Source organism: Temnothorax nylanderi, unplaced genomic scaffold (assembly GCF_030848795.1).
Source record: "Temnothorax nylanderi isolate EJ_2023f unplaced genomic scaffold, tnyl_v1.0 TNYL_tig0616_pilon, whole genome shotgun sequence".
Lineage (NCBI taxonomy): Eukaryota > Metazoa > Arthropoda > Insecta > Hymenoptera > Formicidae > Temnothorax > Temnothorax nylanderi.
Window position 1 is genome coordinate 41,872 of NW_027249678.1, and position 27,309 is coordinate 69,180.

At 31.7% G+C, this 27,309-nt stretch overlaps 1 protein-coding gene across 1 annotated transcript in view; it reads right to left on the bottom strand.

Annotated features, from left to right (window-relative positions):
- LOC139784364 (uncharacterized) overlaps positions 1-20,230 on the bottom strand; it is a 40,759-nt gene extending 20,529 nt beyond the window's left edge. Inside the window, exon 1 of the mRNA XM_071723538.1 lies at positions 19,049-20,230. Coding sequence (XP_071579639.1) covers positions 19,049-19,505 — 457 coding nt within the window. The 5' untranslated portion in view covers positions 19,506-20,230. The remainder of the gene's footprint in view (positions 1-19,048) is intronic.
- Positions 20,231-27,309: the final 7,079 nt, after the last annotated feature.

Sequence of the window (27,309 nt, forward strand, 5' to 3'; positions counted from 1 at the left end):
TGGCTTTCCATCTAACTTCAGAAGCATGTATAATTCAAGTTAGTACTCGAGTGTTTTACATAAAATACACAAAGTGTATTACATAAAATATTATAACAAAGTGTTACACACACACACACACACACACACACACACACACACACACACACACACACACACACACACACACACACACACACACACACACACACACACACACACACACACACACACACACGCACGCACGCACGCACGCACGCACGCACGCACGCACGCACGCACGCACGCACGCACGCACGCACGCACGCACGCACGCACGCACACACACACACAAAATATTAAAACTATTTATATTTTTTAAATAAAATATTTCGTGCTTATATTCTGGTCATCATTAAGATAAATTCCATAATGTGTGATAATAATTCATTGATTTCTTACATTCAAAATTTTATTTACCTCAAAGAAACCTCAGAAACTTATTTTACCATCCATATTTATTTAACAATTTTTTTTCTTGATTTTTATGTTATTACATGTGTCGACTCATACAAAAATCCATTTCTTATATACACAAAAAAAGCATATAAAAAAGATTATATTACGGAAAATCATAAAAATATTCATAGAATGAAATGTTTAAATTATATATAATAGAACATAAAAATAGTTTACAAGGTGCTAACTCTGATAGATTCTACATAGATATATATAAGGGCATTCTCGCTGAAATTTTCACATTTTTATCCTGACTTACTGCAATAATTTTAACAATTTTTTTCCGAGAAATATTCTGAAAAAGAGAAGACACGTATTTTTTTGCTTGGGCCTACGATTAATATTTCCGACTGTGTAATTTTTGTAAAAATTGAATTTTTCGGTAACTCTACTTTATAAAACGTTAATATCTTGAAAATGTTCAATCTTATCGACAAATGACTAGGATATTTGTTCAGTTTAAAATAAATTATATGATGTATATATATGTATTTCTTTTAATTTTTTGATAGTCCGAAGTGTGTTATACGATGTTAAAGAGAAAAAAATCGTTTTTTTGTAAAGTTCGCTATTTTTTAAAATTAAAAACAAAATTTATAAAAACTATTAAAAATTACGAAATTTTTGAGACCTCTTAGAGCATGACAAAATTTTTTTTCAAGAAGTTCTACCTATTGAAGTTTTTGTAATAACCTGAATTCGGCATTACTCGGACTAAAATAGTCAAAATGCATCCATTATTAGCAGATTATAAACTTCAATTAGGTAGAATTAGTCAGGGTGAAAATTTCAGCGAGAATACCCCATATACATGGATACAGATATTATATTATGTTATATAGATACAGATATAATATAAATATTATATAGATATTAATATAGATATTAATTTCCACATAGAAATAATATCTCATTACGATCTGTGTGCACAATCATGTAGCAGTTTAATTGTGAGAAATATAATTACATATATTTTTAGATTTATTAAACTTGGTGATTTAAAAATCATTTTTAACATTTCAAAGAAGTTTTAATATCTTTATTTGTATATAGAAAAATTATTTATTTAAAAAAAAGTTATTCTATATTTTATATATCTTAGCAATTTTTTAATAACTTATTTATAATATTAGATAAGCATTACACTGGTCAACAAAATCTTATCGTTTTCAGATTGTTTTTAAGGAAATAGGTATTTTTTACTATAGGCCAGTCATATTAGACATTGAACCTTCCAATTAATCTTCCCAGGTTGCAACCACCATGAATCGCTTTGATTTGAGGTGCTGTAAGTGGGATTTATTTTGCTTCGCATGCGCAATGCGCATTAAAAAGTTATTAACAATATTATCAACAAAAAACGCGACTTTTTTTATTTTTTCTCAAATATCTCGAAAACTAAGCAAGATAGGGTAACTAACTATACGTATCTTTTTTGTAGAGCGTAAAATTATCTATAATAATGATCTGAACAACATTTATCGTCAAGTCAATCGTTTAGCTTGCACGCGCCGTCAAAGTCCGAGACTCGGATCCCGAAAACCCTCGATTTCATCGTTTCTTTGATGTTGCGTTGGTGATTTTTTTCCGTCATTTAAAATGGAATTAAAAATTCCCAAAAAATCACACATTATCTGAGAACTACAAAGAATACTTTTCAGGGTGTAACCGATTTTTTAGACCCTTTTTCTTTAGTTCGTAGCTATGTAAGCAAAAAATTTTGATTTTTTGGAATAGTCTTAGTTTTTCGCTGTTTTCAGGCTTTAGAATTTATTTGAGACGAATTTTATCGTATGCATCTTGTTGTGGACGAAATTTGCAACAAAAAAGGACCCTTGTATTTTTTTCGTACGACAAACGCTGATTTTTTTATTGACGCGCAAAGTTATCCAATATTGCGCACAGATTGGATAACGCTTGTTTTACACTAAAATAATTATTTTTTATTAAAATTTACGTAATTTTTCGCATTATTATTGAACCATATTGCAAAGCCGTTTTCAACACATTCTCTCATTTTTACTTATTTATTAACAAATTGTTTATTTAAAAATTATTATAAACAATTAGAAAAATATGTTATATTTGTTGTACTCGTCGTCTCATATCAACTCGAAAAATGTTTTTAAAAAATTTATTCATATTATTTATAACATTTATTCAAACATGCAGACAGTGCATCTTTTGACTATTTTCCACACCACCTCTGAGGTAAAGTCAATGGTGCGTTTTTTTTCTGTGGTTTCCCCAGTAGGCCTAATCCACAAGCATTGAAAATATGTTCTTTTTATGTGATAATCATTTGGATATTCCTTGGATACTAAAACTATCCAACACGCAGATGTTGATGAAAATTAACATCCGCGTCTTGAATAATTATTTCAATCCTCAGTATCCATATGCTCAGCTTGACGATCTTGAGGCAGATGTTAATTTTCATCAACATCTGCGTGTTGGATAATTTTAGTATCCAAGCAATGTCCAAATAATTATCACATGGAAAGGACATATCTTCAATGCTTGTGGATTAGGCCTACTGGGAAAACCACAAAAAAACGCACCATTGGCTCAGAGATGATGTGAAAAATAATCAAAAGATGTACTGTATGTTGAATAAATGTTATAAATAATATGAATAAATTTTTTAAAAACATTTTTTGAGTTGAAATGAGACGACGAGTACAACGAATATAACATGTTTTTCTAATTGTTTATAATAATTTTTAAATAAACAATTTGTTAATAAATAAGTAAAAATGAGAGAATGTGTTAAAAACGGCTTTGCAATATGGTTCAATAATGCGAAAAAATTACGTAAATTTTAATAAAAAAATAATTATTTTAGTGTAAAACAAGCGTTATCCGACCTGTGCGCAATATTGGATACCTTTGCGCGTCAATAAAAAAATCAGCGTTTGTCGTACGAAAAAAATACAAGGATCCTTTTTTGTTGCAAATTTCATCCACAACAAGATGCATACGATAAAATTCGCCTCAAATAAATTCTAAGGCCTGAAAACAGCGAAAAACTAAGACTATTCCAAAAAATCAAAATTTTTTGCTTACATAGCTACAAACTAAAGAAAAAGGGTCTAAAAAATCGGTTACACTCTGAAAAGTATTCTTTGTAGTTCTCAGATGATGTGTGATTTTTTGGGAATTTTTAATTCCATTTTAAATGATGGAAAAAAATCACCAACGCAACATAAAAAAAATGGTAAAATCGAGGGTTTTCGGAATCCGAGTCTCGGACTTTGACGGCGCGTGCAAGCTAAACGACTGACTTGACGATAAATGTTGTTCAGATCATTATTGTAGATAATTTTACGCTCTACAAAAAAGGTACGTATAGTTAGTTACCCTATCTTGCTTAGTTTTCGAGATATTTGAGAAAAAATAAAAAAAATCGCGTTTTTTGTTGATAATATTGTTAATAACTTTTTAATGCGCATTGCGCATGCAAAGCAAACTAAATCCCACTTACAGCACCTCAAATCAAAGCGATTCATGGTGGTTGCAACCTGGGAAGATTAATTGGAAGGTTAACCCCCTAAATTAGTCTAATATGACTGGCCTACTAATTTAGTTGCGCTGAACAAGAATCTGGCCTTGAAAATATTAAATTGGCTCTGGTTTTTTAAATAAACGGGATTAAAAGTGCCAAAAAACGTGTTTTTGGTAATCTTTGAACACCTGTAGAAAAACAACGAGAGCTCCTGGAACCTTCTAATTGGGATGAAATAAAAGCTTAAACCTCGCCCTTTAACAAATTTAGAATCAACAACAGTAAATCACTCTCAAATTATCTTAATACCAATGATAAAATAGTTGGAGAGCGGAGAGAACAGTGCGCATGGCCAGAAAAGCATGTGGCGGAATCGGTGCGCGCTCGTATAAAAAAACTGTTATTAAGTACTCCAAGTTAATGGCACCTAATATTTTGATCTATAGCCTAAAAGGGCAAGGTTTAAGCTTTCATTTCGTCTCAATTAGAAGGTTCCAGGGGCTCCCGTTGTTTTTCTACAGATGTTCAAAAATGGCCTAAAACACGTTTTTTTGCACTTTTGATCCCGTTTTTCTTAAAAACTAGAGTCAATTTATTATTTTTGTTTTCAGATTCGAATTCTACGGGAAAAAAATTTATCAGAAAGCATTTTTCACATACATTCGAAATTGTTAATGATTTTTAATTTCGATATTTTCAGATCAAATTGTGTAGAGAAATTAGTGTACCTATTACTATTTTTGATTAAAAAGTAAAAAGGCAATATTTTTATTAGATAATTTTTAACCTTTCGGCGGGCACGCGTATGTACTTTGTACACGCACGGCGATTCTGGAGAAAATTCATGAAAACTTTCAATTTGAATCCCGACTCCCCGAGCTATTTCTTCAATGTCTAATAAGCTTTCAAATATCGTAAACTTTCACTGCATGTTTATTTTGTGGTAATATCCCTTATTTTTTCAAATTTTCAATCTGATTCCATTCGGTGTACCTTTCATGTACAGGACACGCCTGCCGGAAGGTTAAAATATTATATTGTATATTATTTATTTGTAATGTTATTTTTGTTACATAAAGCTTGTGTTTTATATTTCACACATGTGGAACTTTTAAAAATATTATAATTTGTCAGATGTAGCTTTAATCAAGTAATAAATATAAATAAATTATTTAAAATAAATATCTAAACAAAAAGTGAAAGACATTAACGACACTGACAAGGGAACTCTGACTCGTCAAATTCTGATTTTAATGAAACTTTACATATACATATATATGGAAGAAGTAAATAGACAAATTTAGAAATTATTAATTGATGCCAAAAACCAGTTTTAAGAAGTGACATCATTCCTTATATGTAGAGCGGTTTTTGAGTTTTTTCGTTATATCTAAAAAATTACTCAAGATATTAACAAATGTTTTATACAAACGTTTTATAATAAAAACATCTATCTTTAACTGTGTTAATAATTTTTTAATAAATAATTATTTGAAGTTATTAGATATTAAAGTGTATGCAATTGAGTACTATTGATTAAATTATCGGCTAAATAATATCATTGAAAGCATATTTAGCAAAATCTTTATCAATAATTATAGTTTACGCAATCTGTATTTAGATTAAACATTGCATTTATGGGAGAGGGGCAGAGAAGTAAAGGAACAGGGCTAAACCTTAGTAAGTGCTCCTCTTATTTTATCAAACATTCATTTCATAAAATAAAATGAGAAAGATATTAACTGAGACTTTATGCCGCACAGACAGAAAAATTGTTTTGGTGTCTAATCTATAAATAGTTTCTTATTTATTAATCTATAAATAGTTTCTTATTTATTGATATATTACTATATTATATTTATACTGCAAAATAAATTGTTCCAACACATTTCGTAATAAAAATTGATATATATACCTAATAACTACTTTATATAACTAATAATAAAACGTGTAACAACAAAAAATAAAAATATTAATAAAAAATAGCATAAACAAAAACAACAAAACATAAAAATATTAACAAATAAAATGCACAAATAGATTAAATTCACGAGCTTTGCACAATTGCACAAGTAAACAAGAAAATTTAGAGCGCGATTGCTAAGAAGATACATATCATTTATAAAATATCAAGTTTCTTTCATATTCCCGACAGACTTTCGAGGGCATATGAGAAACATAAAAGGTTCTAATCCTCGTATTTGTAATCAAGATACGCGAGAAATATCGGGATATCTTGGTCTCGACCTTGACAAGAAATTGCAACGGGCAATGTTACAGAGTGACGAGAAGCTTGTCGGGTCGAGCCAAGTGGCCGAACAAGAGATAGCTATTGAGGACAATGCTCCTTCTCAAGGATATCCACTCTTCTCGATAGAATCCGGAGAGATAACCGAGATTGAGAATGCTAAAATATACATGCCACATTTCTTCGTCGATAAAATTCCTGATTTTCAAATTAAGACAAGTAAAACGTGTGCAAGTAGAAACTTGCACATTGCTTCCTCATAGTTTTAAAGTGTGCAAGTGGAAACTTGTCTTCGCTCACAAAGCTCCTCTATGAGGAAGCTTGTATTTTATTCAATGTATAATTATTAGTATTTATTTGTTTTGGCTTCCTCATAGAGGAAGCTTTGTGAGCAAACTTGACTGTTTTTTTTTAACAGAAATTTTAAAGAATTATTGATTAATTAAATTAAATTAAAAAAATGTCGGTATGTGTGTATGTATGTCTGTGCCAAATTTACAGAAATTTCTATAACTCCAGAACTGATCAATCAATTCTTAAGTTATAGAAATTTTAGTAAGTTTGGCTGTTTTTTTAACAGAAATCGGTAACCCCTTTATTATTAACAAAATTTATTAATTCTATTATATTCTTCAGTCTTTTCTACCCCTATTTCATATATAATTCGTTAAGATTTGGTTAATTAGTTCTGGAGTTATAGAAATTTCGGTAAACTTAGTTATTTTTTTTAACAGAAATCGGTAACCCCTTTATTATTAACAATTTTTATTAATTCTATTATATTCTTCAGTCTTTTCTACCCCTATTTCATATATAATTCGTTAAGATTTGATTGATCAGTTCTGGAGTTATAGAAATTTCTGTAAATTTGGCACAGACATACATACACACATACCGACATTTTTTTTAATGCAATATTTCGACGTTTTAAAACACTCTGAACATATTGACATTAAAAACTCAAAAAACAATCTTTTCTTTGGTTTCTTCTACCCCTATTTTATATATAATTCTTTTAAATTTGGTTGATTAGAACCAACTTTATACGCAATCAAAGGTTCATATACGAATTTACGAAAACAAAGCTTCCTCTATGAGGAAGCAACAAAAAGTGGATATTAACAGATGTATGCTAAGAATCTTCTAAGATTTAAACTAGATCTAAACTAAATCGAAAGATACGTAATATCGAGTATCAAGTCAAATTTTTATATTTTTCTCTTATACTCCTCTCTTCCATTATTTCATATTTGCTACTTAATCACGCATGTAGAATGGAAATATTTTAGTCTAATACCTTCTTTTTGAATTACAGTGCCAGACTAGAGTCAAGCTCAACAGGGTCTTCTTTCCCCGCTAATTTTTCCAAGCCCGTTCCCTTTTAAATATTAAAACATCTTTTAATATTTAATTATTTATATGACAATGTCCATTATAATGTACAATCGGTGTCAATAATGCCTTCCATCTGAAGTTAGTCACGTTCAAGTCAAATAATAACTGAAGTAACTGAACACGTTGCGTCTATAGCTATTTGTGCATCATGACTGTTGGATCAACCAATAGATTTACTACATTTTTGGTTGAACCAACAGTCATGATGCACAAATAGCTAGACACGATGTGTTCAATTATTATTTGACTCGAACGCGACTAACTTCAGGGGGTCGATTGTGTATCTTAAAATGAGGTGAAAATTACAAAAGTGAGGAAATTCATTAGCGTATCTACGATTTTATTTGTCGAAATCTAGTAAAATCTGTTCACTTTTGTATTTTTCACCTCGTTTCAAGATACACAATTGACCCCCAGGTGGAAGGTATTAATGACGCGGAGTGTAACATATTCTACGATTATATTCCATTGGCTAGAGTACCTATAATAAAAGTATGGACACATCTGCCATTAATAGGGAACTATAGCGAACAATCGAGAGAGATAGCCTTCCCACTTTCGTACTTTTCACTTGGATGTTATAGCTTTGTCTCACTCCCACTAACGTCTTCTTCATAAATGTCGGACCAATCAAAAATCGACCAACACTTGTCCATACTCTCATTATAAGACCCTATGGCCGGTATTCATAGTCGGTTCTTATATTTAAGATCGTTTTAAGTACAATCTTAAGATGTCATTAACCAATCACAAAGCCGTATTAGCATCTTAAAACATTACTTAAGCCAGTCTTAAAATAAGAACCGACTATGAATACCGGCCTATAATAAGAGTCTGGCCATATATAAAGCGATTTTGTCCAAATCCTGTGAGAGAAAAGGATATACATTCACCATCGCTTTCTCTTTCTCTCTTATATCTCTTTCTCTTTCTGTTTCTCTTGTTTTTGACAAGAAATGGTGAACTAATCAAAAGTTGCTACCGTATCGTATATATGACCAGACTCTTATTATAGAGTCTCTACCGTTGGCAATATTGTAACGCCATCTGTTTATCATGGCAAGAATGACAAAAATCCTAAGAAAACGATGAGAGATGGCGCACATTAAGCTTAGTTACAATCACTGAAATATATACAAACTGGAACGAGCGCTGCTATAGAAATCCACGATAGGCGAGCGATATGAGAGAGAAGTCCCAAGTTCCTCTCTTCTCCTTGTCTAGCCCACAGCGTAGTCAAGAATGGGCAGAATGGAGTAGGGATGAAGTACAAGCCGATCAAGAAGACCAGACAAGGACAGAGCACTGCTCGAGACACCTTGATATGCTCTTCCTCATATCGCACAGACAGCACTCGTTCCAGTTAGTATATATTTCGATGGTTACAATTGAAGTTACATATAGGAAGGTAAATATCAATTTCTAACAGCAGATTAACTTCAATTTCTGTTTAACTTACTTTTTATCTTTTTCTAGTTCTAAGAATTAAAAAAAATTGCATTGATAGAAATGGACATAAGACATCCTTTCATCGTCATCTGTAATGTAATGCGACTCAATTGTGCGCAGTCGAACCGACCCACTCGGCATGTTATGTTGCTGAAATATTGAAATATTCGGAAACAATGCAGAAACACTTCATTAACATCTCACTTGCAACTATGCATCTAAAATATTTCAAAAATGTACCTGCACCATGTTTTTTGCAATATTGCATTAACAATATGTCTGAAATCTTTCAGAAAGTTGTTTACAATATTTATAAGTTTCTGTAATATTGCAAAAAAAATGTAGCAGATGCAATATTTCAGAAACATTTCCAAAGCACTACAAAAGCACTATTACGTTTACTTTGCACGAATAATATTTCTGTAACATATCAAACACAATACCGCATCTAAAATACCTATGAAAAATCTCCGAAAGATTGCGTCGGTAATGAAAAATTGAATTGCAGGCAGTGAATTTTCTACAATATTGCGGGAGAAATATTGCAGATGCAATGGTTTAGAAACATTTCTGATACATGATAAAACTATTATTACGTTTGCATTGCACGCGTTATATTTTTGAATGTTTCACATACAACATTGCATTTGTAATATTTCCGAAAAGTTGCTGACAGACTTTAGAACTTATAAAAAATTAAATTTATTATTATATAATTATTGCATTTTTTCTCTTTTATTAAGAATTTTCTGATATTCCAAATTTTGTCATATGGCATTTTTAATATAAAATATAAAATATTTAATAATATTTAATATAAAATAATATTCGACGCTGACTGGCAAAAAAGATTTATTCGTATATCTGTATTGTTAATATTGTTATGCGATAGCTTTATGCTCACCAAAATAAGCAAGTATAAGAAAGAAAGAAGCGTCAGAGTCAGAGGATCACCACTACCCTGTTCGATCATCGATGTCAAACGACAAGGCGCCGGTATACTACTTGGATGGGTGACCGGTTGGATTTCTTCGGACAAACGCGCGACAGCTATACGCACATATACGGCTTAATATATTTTTTTTTGTTCCGGTAATAAAATATTTTATTTTTCACATATCAACAAATAGTTTTTGCGTCAGTAAGAAAATTTTGTTTGCTAATACGAAACATTTTTTTAGTGTAAAATGTATTTGAAACATCTCTGAAGTGTTTCCGCAATATTTCGTAGATATATTTGAGAAATACTTTATAACATTGCCGAAATCTTTCAGCATGGTCGCATTTGAAATAATTGCGGACATTGAAACATTACCGAAATGATGTAGAAACGGTCGTTAAAAATTTCTGAAATATTAATGAAAGATGTAATATTTCAAATGGAATTTTGCAGAAATACCTTTGAAATATTACATGCCGAGTGGGGAAGGATTCAAAAATGCTATGTTATGCTATGCTTCCCCAACCTAATTTTTATAAAGTATGAGAGTAAAATTATAAATTATCTTTTCTCAAGCCAAAAAAGTTATTTTTAATTAAAAAATGTTTTTTTCTCCCCCCCAAAAAATTTCAAAGTTTTTTACTTTAACCTTTAGAGGCCGGGAAAAGGACTTGAAGACTTTTTTTTTTACTATTTTTCCCTTATTCAACACACAAATTTTGCCTGAAAACATCAAATAGCTTGTGTTTTTTGAAATATTCGAAATATCGACCACCCCCGGCCTCTAAAGGTTAATCTAATACTTGATTTTTACCGTTATTATTCATTTTTGTTCCTAATAAATATTGTTTGTAAAAAATATGGCGTTAAATTTTATTTAAAATAGCTTTTTTGACAAAATTCTATTTTTTAAATTATTTCTTATAAAAAATCGTTTATGATATTTAGAGATAAATATTTTGAGATTGAAAGACTGATGGCATCATTATAACTATAAAAGTATTTTTTTTTCAACAAATATTTTTGATTAAAGGAAGATGATAAGTTGTCTACTTATGTTATTGAAGTTGTTTTGTCACACACTAAAAAAAAATAAAATAACGAAGATATTTTTCTAAGTTTTTTATTTCATATCCTTTTTAGAAAAAGATAAAAAATAAAAAAGTTTTTCAATCAAGTTTGTAAAATAGGGTAAAGTGCATATTTCGGAAATCACATCCTAATTCGGATCAGCAAAGAAATGCTTCTCTAGCTGACTGTATTTATCATATGTGAATTTTTTTCACCAATTGTCTATAGCTATAAGGGATAGCTATATATAGACGATAGCGAAAAAAATCCACATATGATAAATACAGTCGGCTAGAGAGGCATTTCATTGTTGATCCGAATTAGGATCTGATCCGAAATATGCACTTTACTCTAAAGCAAATAAGAGCGTCGTTGTTAAAGCGAGAGATACAATATAATAAATTATTTTTCACAACACCTCCACGGAAAGTCCAACTTTCCATGCCTGTAGAGAAAGTGGCCAATTTCACGCCAGGGCTTACTTTCCTCCCTAGGGAGGAAAATTGGTATCCCGTATAGCGGGCAGAAAGTAAAGTAACGGGCAATACAAAATCGAGGAAATAATCCGATCTTTCAATTTGAAAATTGTAATGTAAATATTAAATTCACTAACTAATAAGACTTTTTCTTTGTAAAAATTATATTAATTTCAATAAATAAAAAAATAATTACTATTTCAAAAATTACTTGTACTAAAACTACTGATTAGGAATTGTTTTTTCTTAATAATATCACTAAATAATGAGATAACTAATTATACCTATTTACATAATATCCCTAAATAAAATCCTAAATCAATATCAGATTTAGTGCAGTAGGGGAGACCGGGGCTATGTGTCCACACTTTACGCTTTTTTCAAGTTTACTAAAAAACTAATAAAGATATTTGGCTAAAATTTTAATAGTATAACCTTTTAACCTTGCTATAAAAAAAAAAACAATTATAGAATCGTTAATCTTTTACCATTTTAAAGAGGTAAATTTTTTAAGTAGGCAAGTCAAGCGTAGACAGATAGCCCCATATGCGGGACTATCTGTCCACATAATAAAAAACACATTATTTATATTAATTTTTATATTTATTTATATTATTATTTATTATTAATGTATAATATTGAAAAAACTGCCTACTCGTTGGAGTCAAAGCAGTAGTAGGCACTTTGTGTAGATTTTTTGACAGGATTCCTGCGTGGAGCTGACTTTTCTTTATATACGGTGGCATCTGATTTTGAGTCCGTTGCAAAATCAATGTGATGAGTTTCTTTTGTCCCCTCAATTTTTTAATCTTTTTTTTTTATTTGGGGCCTTTACTTTATCCTCGGCAGTGTTTGAAATAGAAAATACTCAATAATTTAAGACAAACTCATATATTTAACTTGACGTGTATTTTTAAAATGAAAATTTGGTGACGATTCTTGAATCACAGGATCAAGTATGTAGCTGCTCGTAGGTCACCTTTTTACAGTAGCGGGTGAGAGTCCGAACATTTATTCCAAAGTCTAACGCTGTTTTTGCGAAAAGATTCTCGCTCGATTTTTATTCTTTTAATCACTCAAAGTATAATTTTATTGGATATGTCTACCTTATCCGTTTTAAGGAAAATCTTTCTTTTGTAGTTACGCACCATTTATAAAAGAACAATTCGTCATTGAAGTGCAGACACATTGCCCCATCAAAAATAGGACAGATAGCCCCGACCACGTTTTTCAGTCTTTAACATGTTGTCAATTTTGGATAATGCGGAATTAAGATTCGACGCCTCTCACACCTGATAACTGTATATTAATTGATAATATTATGAACTGCTTACTTTAATTTGAGTTAAACTACTGTCGCATAGCAAATTTTTCGACCGTCGAAAAATGTGAATAATTGTTTTCGCTTTTCTTTTAATGTATATAGCATCTGCGAGAAGCATCGCAAGAAAGCAACGTTTAAATCTCTTACGTAGAGCATTTCTAAACTATTTGTTACAATGGTAGAGACGTCTGTCTCTTAAAACCTCAGATAGCAGTACAGTGGACACATAGCCCCCTTAGACAGATAGCCCCGGTCTCTCCTAATTAAAATTATTTATATCCGACTGTGATCGGCGCGCAGTAATAAGTTGGAATATATATGTATATGTATTATAATCTTACATGCATGCATGTAATAGAAGGACCAGGGGCTCGATTCTTGAATCCATTTGCATAAGAAACGTATACAAAAATTCTGCTCTTACAGAAACTTTGCAAGTTGATTAGTTAAAAGCTATATGCGATAGCTAATCGACTTGCAACTTTTCTGTAAGAACCACATTTGTGCATACGTTTCTCTTGCGAATGAATTCAAGAATCGAGCTCTAGGTCTTTTATTTCAGAAATTATTAGTCCAATTTTCATAAAACTTATATAGGTGATTTTTATGACTGTAACTTTTATATAGGGGATTTTTATGACTAAAACTCATATAGGGAATTTTCATTAGTGTACTATTCGAATTTAAAGCAAAAATAAAAAATGGCGGAACCAATATGGCGGACTTAAATTTTTAAATAATACAATTTACATGAAACTCACTTTATATATGTTTTTGAAGTTGTTAAGTTCGATTCTAACTGCGGATTTTCAGCTCGTTAGAGTAGCGCACAATTCTCTGCCGCACAATCGCCAGAATAATAGAAAACCATTTCGACATTATTCATGTCATTATAGCTCGAGTATATAGAAGAAGTTCGGTTATTCTGAACTACTCTAAGCCTTTTTTAATATAACTTGAATTATTAAAGATAGCTGAATTTTGTTTACGCTGAGTTGTAATGCCAAATGTTTGTTACAACGTATTCCTAACCAATTGCTTCCTCATAGAGGAAGCTTTGTGATGGTAAAAAAAAATTTTTCGAGATTTTGATGGAAATAGGTTTAGAATGTTCCAAAATGTCGAGAAATCATATTAGTAGAAAATGTCCGGAAGTATGCGGGCGAATTGTGAGATGGAGAGAACGGTAGTAGAAAGGTAAGCGGTGATTATTGAAAGAATCGTTTGCGGAAGGATCAAAGGTAAAGATAGAGGTAAAAGAGATAAGCGTGATAGGTCAGAGAGAAAGAGAGGGGGGCGGGAGAGAAAGCAGAGTAAGAGAGAGGAAAGTAATTATATGTGCATGTTACAGATAACCAAAGAAAGATGGAAGGGAAGATAATAACAGAGAAGGAGGCGGTGGAAAAGATAGTGGAAAAGAAAGTATGGAAGATGATAAAGGAAGTTAAAGAGGAATGTAAAAGAAGAGAGGAGGAGATGAAGGAGGAGGTAGAGAGATTGAAAAGAAAGGTGGACAGGATGGAACAGAGCGGGGCAAAAGGAAGAGGAATGATAGTGAAGAGAGTAAGGGTAAGACTGGTAAGAGGAAATGGTGGGCGGAGGAGTTTGAAAAGAGCGACAACGAGAAGAGAAGGAAGAATTGATAATAAGGATTGAGAAAGAAAGATAGGGAGGAGAGGAATCAAATTGGGAGAAGGTGAAGGAACTGTTTACGGATGGATTAAAGGTGAAAGTGGAGGTAAAAGAGGTAAGTGTGATAGGACAGAGAGGAGACTGGATGGCGATGTTAGTAAGGATGCGGAGCGAGGAGGATAAGTGGAAGGTTTTGGAGGCAAGGAGAAAGGAAGGGAGTAGATTGAGGGTGAAAATGGACGAGGATAAATCTGTGGAGACGAGGGTAAGAGAAAGAGAGGAGAAAGAAAGGAGAAAAGAAAGGAGAGAGGAGGAAGGCGGGAGATGGAAGAGGACTGAGGAGGACGAGATTACGAAAAAGATGGAGGAGAGTCTGTTGATGGAGTCGGACGAGGAGGAGGATGATAGGAAAAAAAAGTAAGTAAGGACAGTAAAAGAAGGAAGGCGCCGAACGCAAGGTGGGGGAGAGCCGGACAAAAGCGAAGAGGCCCGCCAGGAAGGAAGGAGGCAGAGAGATGTGGAAATATGATGTTAGGTCGCTTGGGTCATGGGTATAATAAATGTATAATTGGGTCGCGAGTATATATGTAAAGGGTTGGGTACATCCCTGGAAAACGCCATATGAAATGTATGTGATTAATGACTGAATGTATAATTGTAAAGGTTTTTGGGAACGTTTTTCCTGAAAAAAAAACGCCTTTCCAACCCCGGAAGGGGAGTGAAATAAAGATGATTGAATTGAATTATTGTGACTAATTATTCATTGTTGAAAAAATTAGTAATTATTTTCCACTAATTATTAATTTTCAAATAAGTATTAATTTATTTTTTATAAATAAACTATTAATTATTTTAATAATAAACAATTTATTTCTACTGATTACCAATTTGCAAAAAAAAATTAATTCATTTTCGCCTAAATACTAATTTTCACTAGTAACTAGACATTTTTCTCTGACAAATTACTAATTTTTTAAGTAATGCGTAATGCACTTCTACCTAAACATTATTAACTTTTACGTAATTAGTAATTTTTTGTAACTAATAACTAATTCAATAAAACTTCTAATTCAAATTTTTAATTCAATAAAACTTTAGGTAAATATGTAGAATAACGACACCCTCTCCGATTCTTTTGAAATTTTCAAATTTTTGTATATTTTGGGTAATAAAAAAGATTCTCAGAAGGAAAATTGTTGCTCATATTTCGTCTCTTGTGACGCCCATCATAATTTCGTTTTGTTCAACTTATCGCAAAATCCATAGGTACTTCTAAAGATAATATTATTGTAAAGTTTCACTCAAAATTTCAAGTTAATCGGATAAAAGGTGTTCGAGTTCTGATTCCGCCCGATTTAAAAAAAGCGATTTCGAGAAAAACGCGTTTAAAGTTTCAGTTAACATTCACCGATGCATTCCGCGCCGGCAGACGGATTACGAAAAAGGGATAATAGAGATTTTTCCGAGCTTTGAAACCAAGTGTACCTTATTTCTAAGACCTTAAAGCATCGTTTAAGCAAAAAAAATCGATTTTTTGAAAATTCTAGAGTGGCGTTACCCCTTAAGTGTATTAAGTGTAACATTTCAGACTTTGCGTCGTAATATCTCCGCTCGTAGGGCACGTAGAGAAAAACTAAAAACACTTTTATTATATAAATCGACCCCAAGCTATCGATCAAGCCTACTTAGAACTTGATCCGTTCACTCGTTATTGAGATCTCAAAATCTCGGGTACTTGCAACTCGTATATGTTCGCGTAAGAGTCACGGCGCGGGCGGTCTCGCGCTGCGCGTGTACTTGGCGCGAGACACTACCGTGTCTCTTGATATACTTCTTTTGTCTTTGGATTTCTGGAGAATTAATATCGGTGTTTTTAGTATTTCCATGACTCTGACCTAACCTAACCATTCAGAGAATATCCTTAATATCATAGTTATAATATGAAAAAAAGTACGTGAAAATATTCCTTTTTTACAACTTTAACTACAAATTAATTTTTCAACATTGTGACGTGAGAGAACAATTTAATAAACCGAGTTGTATTCAGCGTCCAAAAAACTACAGGAAATGATTAATCTCATTCTGTTTTTTTTTTACTGTGTTAGGAGAGACCGGGGCTATCTGTCTACGGGGGCTATGTGTCCACAGTACTGCTATCTCAAGTTTTGAGACAGATGTCTCTACCATTGTAACAAGTAGTTGAAAAATGCCCTACGTAAGATATTTAAATGTTGTTTGTTTTCTTGTGATGCCTCTCGCAGACGCTATATAAGTTAAAAGAAAAGCGAAAACAATTAATCACATTTTTCGACGGTCGAAAAATTTGCTGTGCGACAGTAGTTTAACTCAAATTAAAGTAAGCAATTCATAATATTATCAATTAATACATAGTTATCAGGTGTGAGAAGCGTCAAATCTTAATTCCGCATTATCTAAAATTGGCAACATGTTAAAGACTGAAAAACGTGGTCGGGGCTATCTGTCCTATTTTTGATGGGGCAATGTGTCCACACTTCAATGACGAATTGTTCTTTTATAAATGGTGCGTAACTACAAAAGAAAGATTTTCCTTAAGACGGATAAGGTAGACATATCCAATAAAATTATACTTTGAGTGATTAAAAGAATAAAAATCGAGCGAGAATCTTTTCGCAAAAACAGCGTTAGACTTTGGAATAAATGTTCGGACTCTCACCCGCTACTGTAAAAAGGTGACCTACGAGCAGCTACATACTTGATCCTGTGATTCAAGAATCGTCACCAAATTTTCATTTTAAAAATACACGTCAAGTTAAATATATGAGTTTGTCTTAAATTATTGAGTATTTTCTATTTCAAACGCTGCCGAGGATAAAGAAAAGGTCCCAAATAAAAAAAAATTAAAAAATTGAGAGGACAAAAGAAACTCATCACATTGATTTTGCAACAGACTCCAAATCAGTTTGATGCCACCGTATATAAAGAAAAGTCAGCTCTACGCAGGAAACTTGTCAAAAAATCTACACAAAGTGCCTACTACTTCTCTGACTCCAACGACTAGGCAGTTTTTTCAATATTATATATTAATAATAAATAATATTATAAATAAGTATAAAAATTAATATAAATAATGTGTTTTTTATTATGTGGACAGATAGCCTCTCGAATGTGGACAGATAGCCCCGCATATGGGGCATCTGTCTACGCTTGACTTGTCCACTTAAAAAATTCGCCTCTTTAAAATGTTAAAAGATAAACGATTTTAATTATGTTTTTTTTAATAGCAAGGTTGAAAAGTTATACCATTAAAATTTTAGCCAAATATCTTTATTAGTTTTTTAGTAAACTTAAAAAAAGCGTAAGGTGTGGACACATAGCCCCGGTCTCCCCTATATAACAAATGTGTTTTTATTTTATATAGTTTAATTTACATATTGATTTTATTTATATTGATTCTACTTTTTAACTCTGTAAGCAAAAACATTACAATGCATTTAAAACTGAATTTGAATTAAGCTAATTTATGTTTGAGAAACATAATTTTATTGTTAATGATGCTCTGGACGAAACTTATTTTTCCAATTTCCAATACAAGGCTAACGTGCACAGTTAATTTTAAATAGGTATCAGACACAAACAAATCTGAAATGTTATCATATATATATTTATGTATATACAAAGGTATGTTTAAATAAAACACATACACGCGCACGCATATTCACGTAAAAATTGGCCAATTGCAGACTATGATTACACGGCGGCCTGTTCGTGATTTGCGTGTCGATAGTGTTAGTGATCGCGGCTTTAAGCGTAGTCTGAGATTGGCCAATTCTCTTGTTTCTCAAAAACTACTGTTCAGGATGAAAAATGGCAAATATCTTTTTGAAAACTTTCTTGTTGTGGTATTTTGGTTCATAAATTTCGGGACACCCTATGTTATATTTAAAATCATAATCTCACCTCTGTTAAGTTATATATATAGCACACCCACCACAAAAATACATCTCAATACATATATACATATGTCAAGATAAAAAAAGTGTAACATTTTCTTCAGATAAAAAAAGATAAAAAAAGACAAAAAAAGTGTAACATTTACTTATAATTATTTGTAACATTTGTTATTATAATTATACGGCAGGAAAGATATATCTTAATTAATATATTAATCAGATTTCTCAGAGATCGAAGTCATTATCAGTTAGAAATCTATTGAGCTTGGCTATAGATAAAAGTAAACATTTTTATCCTCTTAAAGCTTACTTTCTTAAAAAGAAAAGATTCTTTTAGAGGTCGATATATTTTTAACTTTATTTAGAAGACAGTTATTCAAAATAAAATTTTTTAAGAAAACATTAATAGGAGTTTTAAATTTTAGAAGTATTTACATGTTTAAAATTATAATTATGTAATAACGCAAATTTCACAATTTATAATTATAATTTATATTAAAAACATATTGTTTTCTTTGGATAATAATTCTTAATGTATTGTATTCTTCCGAAAGTAATTTTTATAATCCACAAATTTTGTCAAAATGATGATTACTTACCTATTTTACCGTTGGGGCTGTACGGATCGTAACTGCCGGTGCTCATAGGACTTGCATATCCATTATTGCTAACTTGTTGATGCGCGAGCGGACTGGAGTGGGCCATCGAAGGTTGCTGTTCTGACAATTGCTGCTGTGAAGTGGAGTAGACCACGTGCTGGCTCTGTAAAGAGTTCTGCGGTGATCCCGGACTGTTCGTCGCCAGCCAATCGTCCGACCTAGCTGTCTTATTGCTGTTAGCGATACCGCTGAAGAGATTATTTCCGGTGCCGATCGGTCCAGTGGCTACAGCGGTTACCGTCGCAGGCGACGTCGACGTCCCTGTCAGATGATCCGGTTTCTCGGCCTTAACCAATGTCAAGGATGCGGCGTTGGCGACGACTGAAGCAATGGCACCGACGCTCGTAGCAGCGGTGCCGCCGTTAGTGTCCATACTTGAATCACCACTGTTATCCATACCGGGAGTTATTGTCGTCGTCGCCGTCTTTGCAGTTGTCGTGGTTGATAGATTAATTGCTCCTCTTAACCTGGATGGGGCTGCCAGGACGACATCCCCCGTAATAACAACCTCCGACCCTTCATTGTATCGCGCTGCTACATTGCCACTTATTAAATTGGCAACTGTGACAGACCTCACTTCCGGTCCCGTGATATTAAATGTTTTCTTGTCGTCTTCGTTTCTAGACAATGCTTCTTCCTCTTGTTTTTACTGGAGCTTATTGCTCAATGTGTGTGTGTGTGTGTGTGTGTGTGTGTGTGTGTGTGTGTGTGTGTGTGTGTGTGTGTGTGTGTGTGTGCGTGTGTAAGTGTGTAAGTGTGTGTAAGTATGTGTGTAAAGAGACCGAAAATTATGAATCTTTTCAGTTATTTTATCTATTTAGTTGTTTTGTAACGACAAAAGAATACTTTCGATAAGTTTGTCAAGTTACAAGCACTCAATCCTTAATTTTTCCAATGATTAATAAAAGCATCAATGTATCGATCATTGGAATATCTTCAAATGAAAGAGTTGATAATTCCAAAGGATTGGATTATTCAAACTTAAGCTTGAGATAAAATAATCACAGCCTCTAATACATTTTTTGACATGCACGTGTGTTAGCTAGTGTTTGTTATAGCTTCATAATTGAAGTTGTTGTCCACTGATGCCTCGAAAAATCTGCAACACGAAAAAAATTGATTCCTTAAATTCATATCATTACACGACACATTCAACAACTGTAATTAATATGATCCTGTTCTGAAGTCTAAAAAAATAGACACGTTTTTTTTATAAACAATTTGTATGTATATGTATGTATTTGTATGTATATGATTTAATATGTTTTAATAAACATAATTTTTATTATGGTTACACATTTTATTATGTTTAAAAGTTAAATATACACGATATGTATGTATACGACTTATTATGCGCTATTATTTTCAGGTGACTTTAATTTTTGTACTTAACAAACATCCAGAATTTTAACCCTGTAACCGTACATGCGGGTCGTTTACGTCCTTAACATGTTGACTATGTAATATTTTCCAAAGGTTCAATGATTAAATTAACAATTGCAAAATCAATTTTATAATATTATTATTGTTTAAACTTATAGTTGAGATCTCAAGGAACACTTATGAATTTTTTCAGAATTTTTGATAAAGTTTTAGGTTTGTTTAATATGCCACTGTGCACTGATACAAACCCTTATACCGTTAGTGGGTGCTGAAAAAGAGTGTACGGTTGCAGGGTTCAATAAATTAAGTACACGAAATATTGTATAATGTCTGTTATAATGAAAAAATCATAATATCAGAATTTATATGGGCTGGTGAGATGTGTAAGTGCATGAAGACAATTATAGATTATATTTTATAATTATAAATTTAATTTATATATTTTTCTGCTATATGTATGCATGTATGTGCACTTAAATACTTATACGCAAATAATGTAAATATATATATGCATATATGTATATTGTAAATTTTCTCATAAAATATGTTTTTAATTACTGAAGATTACATTCACAAAAGTAATTATATCAGATTACAATTTTTAGAAAAAATTAAAATATCCAAATTAAGCAAAAAATTAACAATTAAAAGTTTATGTAACCTGGGCATAATTTGTTTTAGTGTTCTAAATTGAGTAACCTATGTTGCAACGATGCTATTAGTCCAGTCAAATAGAGAAAATTAGAGGGAAATAACTGATGAAATTTTGAAACTTGGCTAAGATGTTCATTCAGGCGTACTATTATAAACATACTACAAATACCGAACTCAATCTGTTGCGCTCGAGCCGCCATCTTGGAAAAATGGTGCTGCAATTCAGTTTTTGCTTATATCTCGCTAACCATTAGCGATATCGGAATTATGTATATATAAAAAATAAAGCTTATAAAATTCTCTACAAAAAAATTATACAGGGTATCCCATTTTAATCGATCACCCCCCAAAAACTTTTTTATTTGTGATTCTAGAGAAAAATGCTTCAGACGAAAGTTGTTTGGTTTGAAGGGGGACATATGATTCCAATGTAAGTCGTGTCATACATGTCGTCATTTTCAAGAAATGTTAAAGGAGACTAATTTCTTAAATGGAACTTGATTTTTTCTTTAAAATAAAAGTTGTAGATCTTGTCGAGACGTTTTCAAAACACTGTAACAAAGCTCTTTTTTGTTAAGAATTTCCCGAGATATTTAAAATTTTGTTATAATATTTTTAATATAAAATATAAACTATCTCGTAAAGTATTTACTTTTCGATGACTTTACCTTCATACTTTTATACGTAGAACAATAAAAAGAATCGATTGTTGTAAAAAAAAAAACAGAAAAAATTATTTTAAAAAATTTGATTGCATTTTATAAACGCATTCAATTTTGTAAAATTGCAAATGTAAAAATTATTATTATTATTCGCTTCCTTTCATTATTCTACGTAGAAAAGTATGAAGGTAAAGTCATCGAAAAGTGAATACTTTACGAGACAGTTCATATTTTATATTAAAAATATTATAACAAAATTTTGAATATCTCAGGAAATTCTTAACGAAAGAGAGCTTTATTATAGTGTTTTGAACGTCTCAACGAGATCTACAACTTCTATTTTAAAGAAAAAATCAAGTTCCATTTAAGAAATTAGTCTCCTTTAACATTTCTTGAAAATGACTACATGCATGTATGACACGACATTGGAATTATATGTCTCCCTTCAAACCAAACAACTTTCGTCTTTTTTCTAGAATCACAAATAAAAAAGTTTGTGGGAGGTGATCGATTAAAATGGGATACCCTGTATATATTTTTTTCGTATTTATTTTTATTATTAAGGTAGTTCGCTCGCTTTTGACAATACCGTCAAAAAGTTAATGATAGACAAATGACATATAGTATATTTGGCTGGGACTGTGCTATTAGATTTTCAAAGGTTAGCTGTCATATGCTGTCCACCGCTGTCAGAAATTGTGTACTTTACGTATCAATTGCTTCGAAACTAGGCGGTCAAAGGTCTTGTATTTTTGTAAGAATATTCTTGCAAGTCTCTTTTATCGTCTTCTTATTTTTCATTAAAACCGTAAGAGTATTTTGATCTCTACAATTAGAAATGTGACATCGGAAGCTATTTTCGTCCTATAATACATGTAAAAAATGCTAATTTTGACTTCCATCAATCTTTTTCTAATTGCACGTGTAAAGCGTGTTTACATTAATATGCTGTCCAAATTTTACAAGATTCCTAAGAAAATGAATTTACGGACGTACTACCTTAAAATACAATATTTTAATAATAAAAATAGATACGGAAAAAATGTATATAACTTTTTTTGTAGAGAATTTTATAAGCTTTTATTTTTTATATAAAACATAATTCTGATATCGCTAATGGTTAGTGAGATATAAGCAAAAAACTGAATTGGAACGCCATTTTTCCAAGATGGAGGCTCGAGCGCAATAGATTGAGTTCGGGACTTTTAGTATGTTTAATAATACGCTTAAATGAACATATTTGCCAAGTTTCAAAACTTCATCAGTTATTTCCGTCAAACGTCGAAATTTGTTCCTATTTGACTGGGCTATATATGTATATTGACAATCAGCGGCAATTAATGCAACTGAAAGATTTGAAATGTTTTTCTTTGAAAGAAAAACAATAATGAATTTCCTGTGATTGTATTTAATTTTATTTATCTTTAAAACCGTTTCTATCAATATTATTTTTACGATTTTGGAGATTTTTTACATATAAACACATAAGATTTTTTATTGTACCTACTCTTACAATTTACTTTTCAATTACTTATTTATAAATTAATTCGGGTTTCAGTGTTAAGATATAGAAATGACGCTAAAAAATACATTTGCATAATTTCTATTATCACTATTTAAATTTTATGAACAACTTTTCAATTGACGCAAAATTTCAATAAATCTCAAAGAAAAAAAATTGTAATAAGAAGAGAAGGAAAGGACTAGCAAAAAGAAAGAAAAAAGACAAGAAGCATAAAGAAAAAGGAAACCAAAGTTGGAAAAGGAAGATGGAAAGAAGAGAAAATAGAAAAGGAGAAACAAGATAAAAAGAACGGGGCAGGAGGAGTAAGAGGAAAATTACGGAGACGAGGACAAGGACGATCAAGAAAAGAAGGGAGTAAGAGGTAAATCAGAACGCTGGAATACTATAGAAGGAGGCGGAGTAAAAGATGGGGAAAAGAAAAAAGAAGATACGTTTAATTGACAAGAAATTGTATCCTATTGAAAAGTAGAGTCTTATTTGAATAATATTATACTTTAAAACCATATAAATTTATTGCATTATCGATCGAATTACTCGTTTTCCATTCCCTACTAGTCTTTTCTCATGATAGAATTCAGCGCAAGGGAGGAGTCTAACCATTAATATTAACCCCTTCGTTGGCATTGACGCAATAGTGCGTCAAATTAATCCGTGCCCTGTGTGGCATTGACGCAAAAGTGCGTCAACCTTTTTTTTCCTATTTAACTTGCTCCGATTTGGCATCCAAGTCTTATACGGGGGTTTTTGGGGTCGCTGATTACGAATCTGAATTCAAAATTTGCAAATTCAAAATGGCGGATCCAAAATGGCGGATGAAAATGCAAAAAATTACTTGATTGGGATGAAATTTGCCACTCGGGGGTTTTTGGGGTCGCTGATTACGAATCTGAATTCAAAATTTGCAAATTCAAAATGGCGGATCCAAAATGGCGGATGAAAATGCAAAAAATTACTTGATTGGGATGAAATTTGCCACTCGGGGGTTTTTGGGGTCGCTGATTACGAATCTGAATTTAAAATTTGCAAATTCAAAATGGCGGATCCAAAATGGTGGATAAAAATGCAAAAAATTACTTGATTGGGATGAAATTTGCCACTCGAGGGTTTTTGGGGTCGCTAATTACGAAGCTGAACTTAAAATGAAGGAATTCAAAATGGCGAATCCAATAAAATGGAGCGAAATACAAAAAATAGGTGGAAATGTATGAAGCTTGGTACTCAATGTTGTTTTAAATGATTTAAGAATTCCAGTTTTGAGATTTCTCAAAGTTTGAATCACCAACCTAAATAACCCATAAGTACCAAGATTTATCTAAATCAAGCCGTTTTTTGTATTTTCGTCCGCCATATTAGATCCGCCATTTTGAATTTCTGAATTTTGAGTTCAGATTCGTAATCAGCAACCTAAATAACCCATAAGTACCAAGATTTATCCAAATCAAGCCGTTTTTTGTATTTTCGTCCGCCATATTGGATCCGCCATTTTGAATTTTCGAATTTTAAGTTCAGATTCGTAATCAGCGCCCTCAAAAACCGCAGGGTACAAATTTTCAGGATAAAAAATTTTCCTGCCATTTTGGGCACTTTTTGTCGAATTCTCTCTGCCAACGAAGGGGTTAACCCTGATCCATCTCATTGGTCGATACAGCAATCCATTCCCTACGTTTTACACTGATATTTAAAATCACGATTCTAATTTGACATTTGGAATCTTTACTTTGAACTTTATCATCAGTTCCTCGACTTTGAATATTGATTAAATCAATATTACAGAATATATACAAGTGTCTACGAAATGATATATTATATTACAGTCATATTTTTCGAAATTAATATATAGTAAAGGTATATTAATAGTAAGTTTAAAATATACATAATATTTTTCTTCTATGAGATTCTAAGAAAAATTTAATTATAATGTCAATTAATGTAGGAATTGTAATGTTTTTAGTAAAGTAAGCATTCTTTAAGTAATATTTCTAATCAATTTCAATTTGAGTTGTTCTTAATATAAACCTATTTAAGAATTATTTACATAAAAATATTTAATATTGAAATTTACTTTTTTTTTCAAAAATATGTAGGGGAAAGTCCCCTATTATGAGGTAGGATCCTAATATAAGATATGTTAAGCTAAAAGGCCCTATATAGGCCCCATCTGTTGATCCTACCATGAAAAAACCCCGCCATCTCATATTAGGATTCCTATCTCATAATAGGGGACTTTCCTCTAATAATTAAAAAATTGTTAAAACTCTGGGAATCTAAAATCTTTATAAAACAAAAGTAATTTATAAATTTTTGGAAATAATCATTATCATGTATAAAGATTTACCCCAATTTTCTATAAACATTCAAACATTTGCGAAACTAGACTTTGTGTTATTAAAATGTTGGTTGACAATGAAAGTTAAAATGTTAGTCGATGACATTTAGGTCAATGCCTGCCCTTAGAATAGTAAATTTGTTACAAGCAGTCGCAAAAATCCACCTTTTTGCTTCACCGCAATCAAGTTTTAGAATAAGCCAAGCTAGCTGAATCGAATTGTATCAAACCGAGCGTCATTTTTTTTCCATTTTCACCCATTAGTAAAAACGATTATATAGACATCTCTACAAATTGTAGAACTTCCGTGATATCTATCCATATATTCCTCGAGAAAAACTGCGATTGCGTGCAAGAAAGCATTTTATACATATGTATATGTATATATGTATGTGTGTATATATATGTACATATACATACATATACATATATAATGCTGTACACATACACACATGTACACATATATTTCTGGAACATCTTATACATTTATGCATTCTACACATCTATCGGTCTTTTTCTCTCGTTTGACCCTCTCCTGGTAACTGGGACATCGGATCGATCCTGCACAGGCGACACAGACGCCATCACTACTAGCCTGCACTGCTACTACTACCATCAGATCACTGCCGCCATCACAATTACCACCACCAGCTTACCATCACCACCATCACTGACACGTACTACTACCATCATCGTCATCACCACTATCACACCCACTATCACTACTACTACTACTACTACTACTAATTGTCTTCACCGTCACCGTCAGATCTTGACAAGACTAGCTCAGTGCCTTGATCTGTTTTATGAGAATATAAACTAATATGGTCCATATTTCTTTCACTCGATAGAGAATCGAATGAATTTTAAAGTAAAAAATCTTTTCAATTTTATTTAAATTAAATTGAGACACTTGTATAAGACTAGCATTTGTGTTAATGTTCTTATTAAAAAAAACTACACCAAAAATTTTGGTTTTAAAATTTTTCCGTTTATATAGAATATTATAATTTGCATTTATTAAACAAAATAGTCTTCTGGATAGTGCACAACAAGTAAGAATCAAATAATTGTAAAAATACATATTTAAATATAATTTATATTTATAGATATATACACAGGGTGTTTCCTAAGTAAGTACAAAATTGAAAGAAATATTCCGTGGCTTATTTTAGGAAGAAAATGTTCTATAAACATATGCCCTAAACTGCTTCGTTTTCAAAATATAAAAATACAGGGTGTCAAAGTTGTGAAAAGAAATATGAAAATTTTGAAAATCTGGAAAACGTTTCAAGATATTTTATTCAAATTTGATATTGCGTACATGTGGTACTAAGAACCATTTTTTAGTACCAAACCATTTTTAAATCCACTAGGGGCGTACTTAGGGGGTAATTATAATAATATTCTTTTGACAATATTAATATTCTAATGAGAAAATGGTACGCCACTATTTCTTTCGAAATGTAACAATTTTTTTTATTTTAAACTAAACCTCTACAAAAACTACTTTTTTTGTTAACGATGAACCGCTTTCGAGTTAACATAAAAAAATAAAATATGCATACAAAACAGCACGGTGTATGTGTTTGAAGTTAACGTCTCAATTTGTGGAAAGTCATTAACTATACTATTGAGAGTCATTAACTAT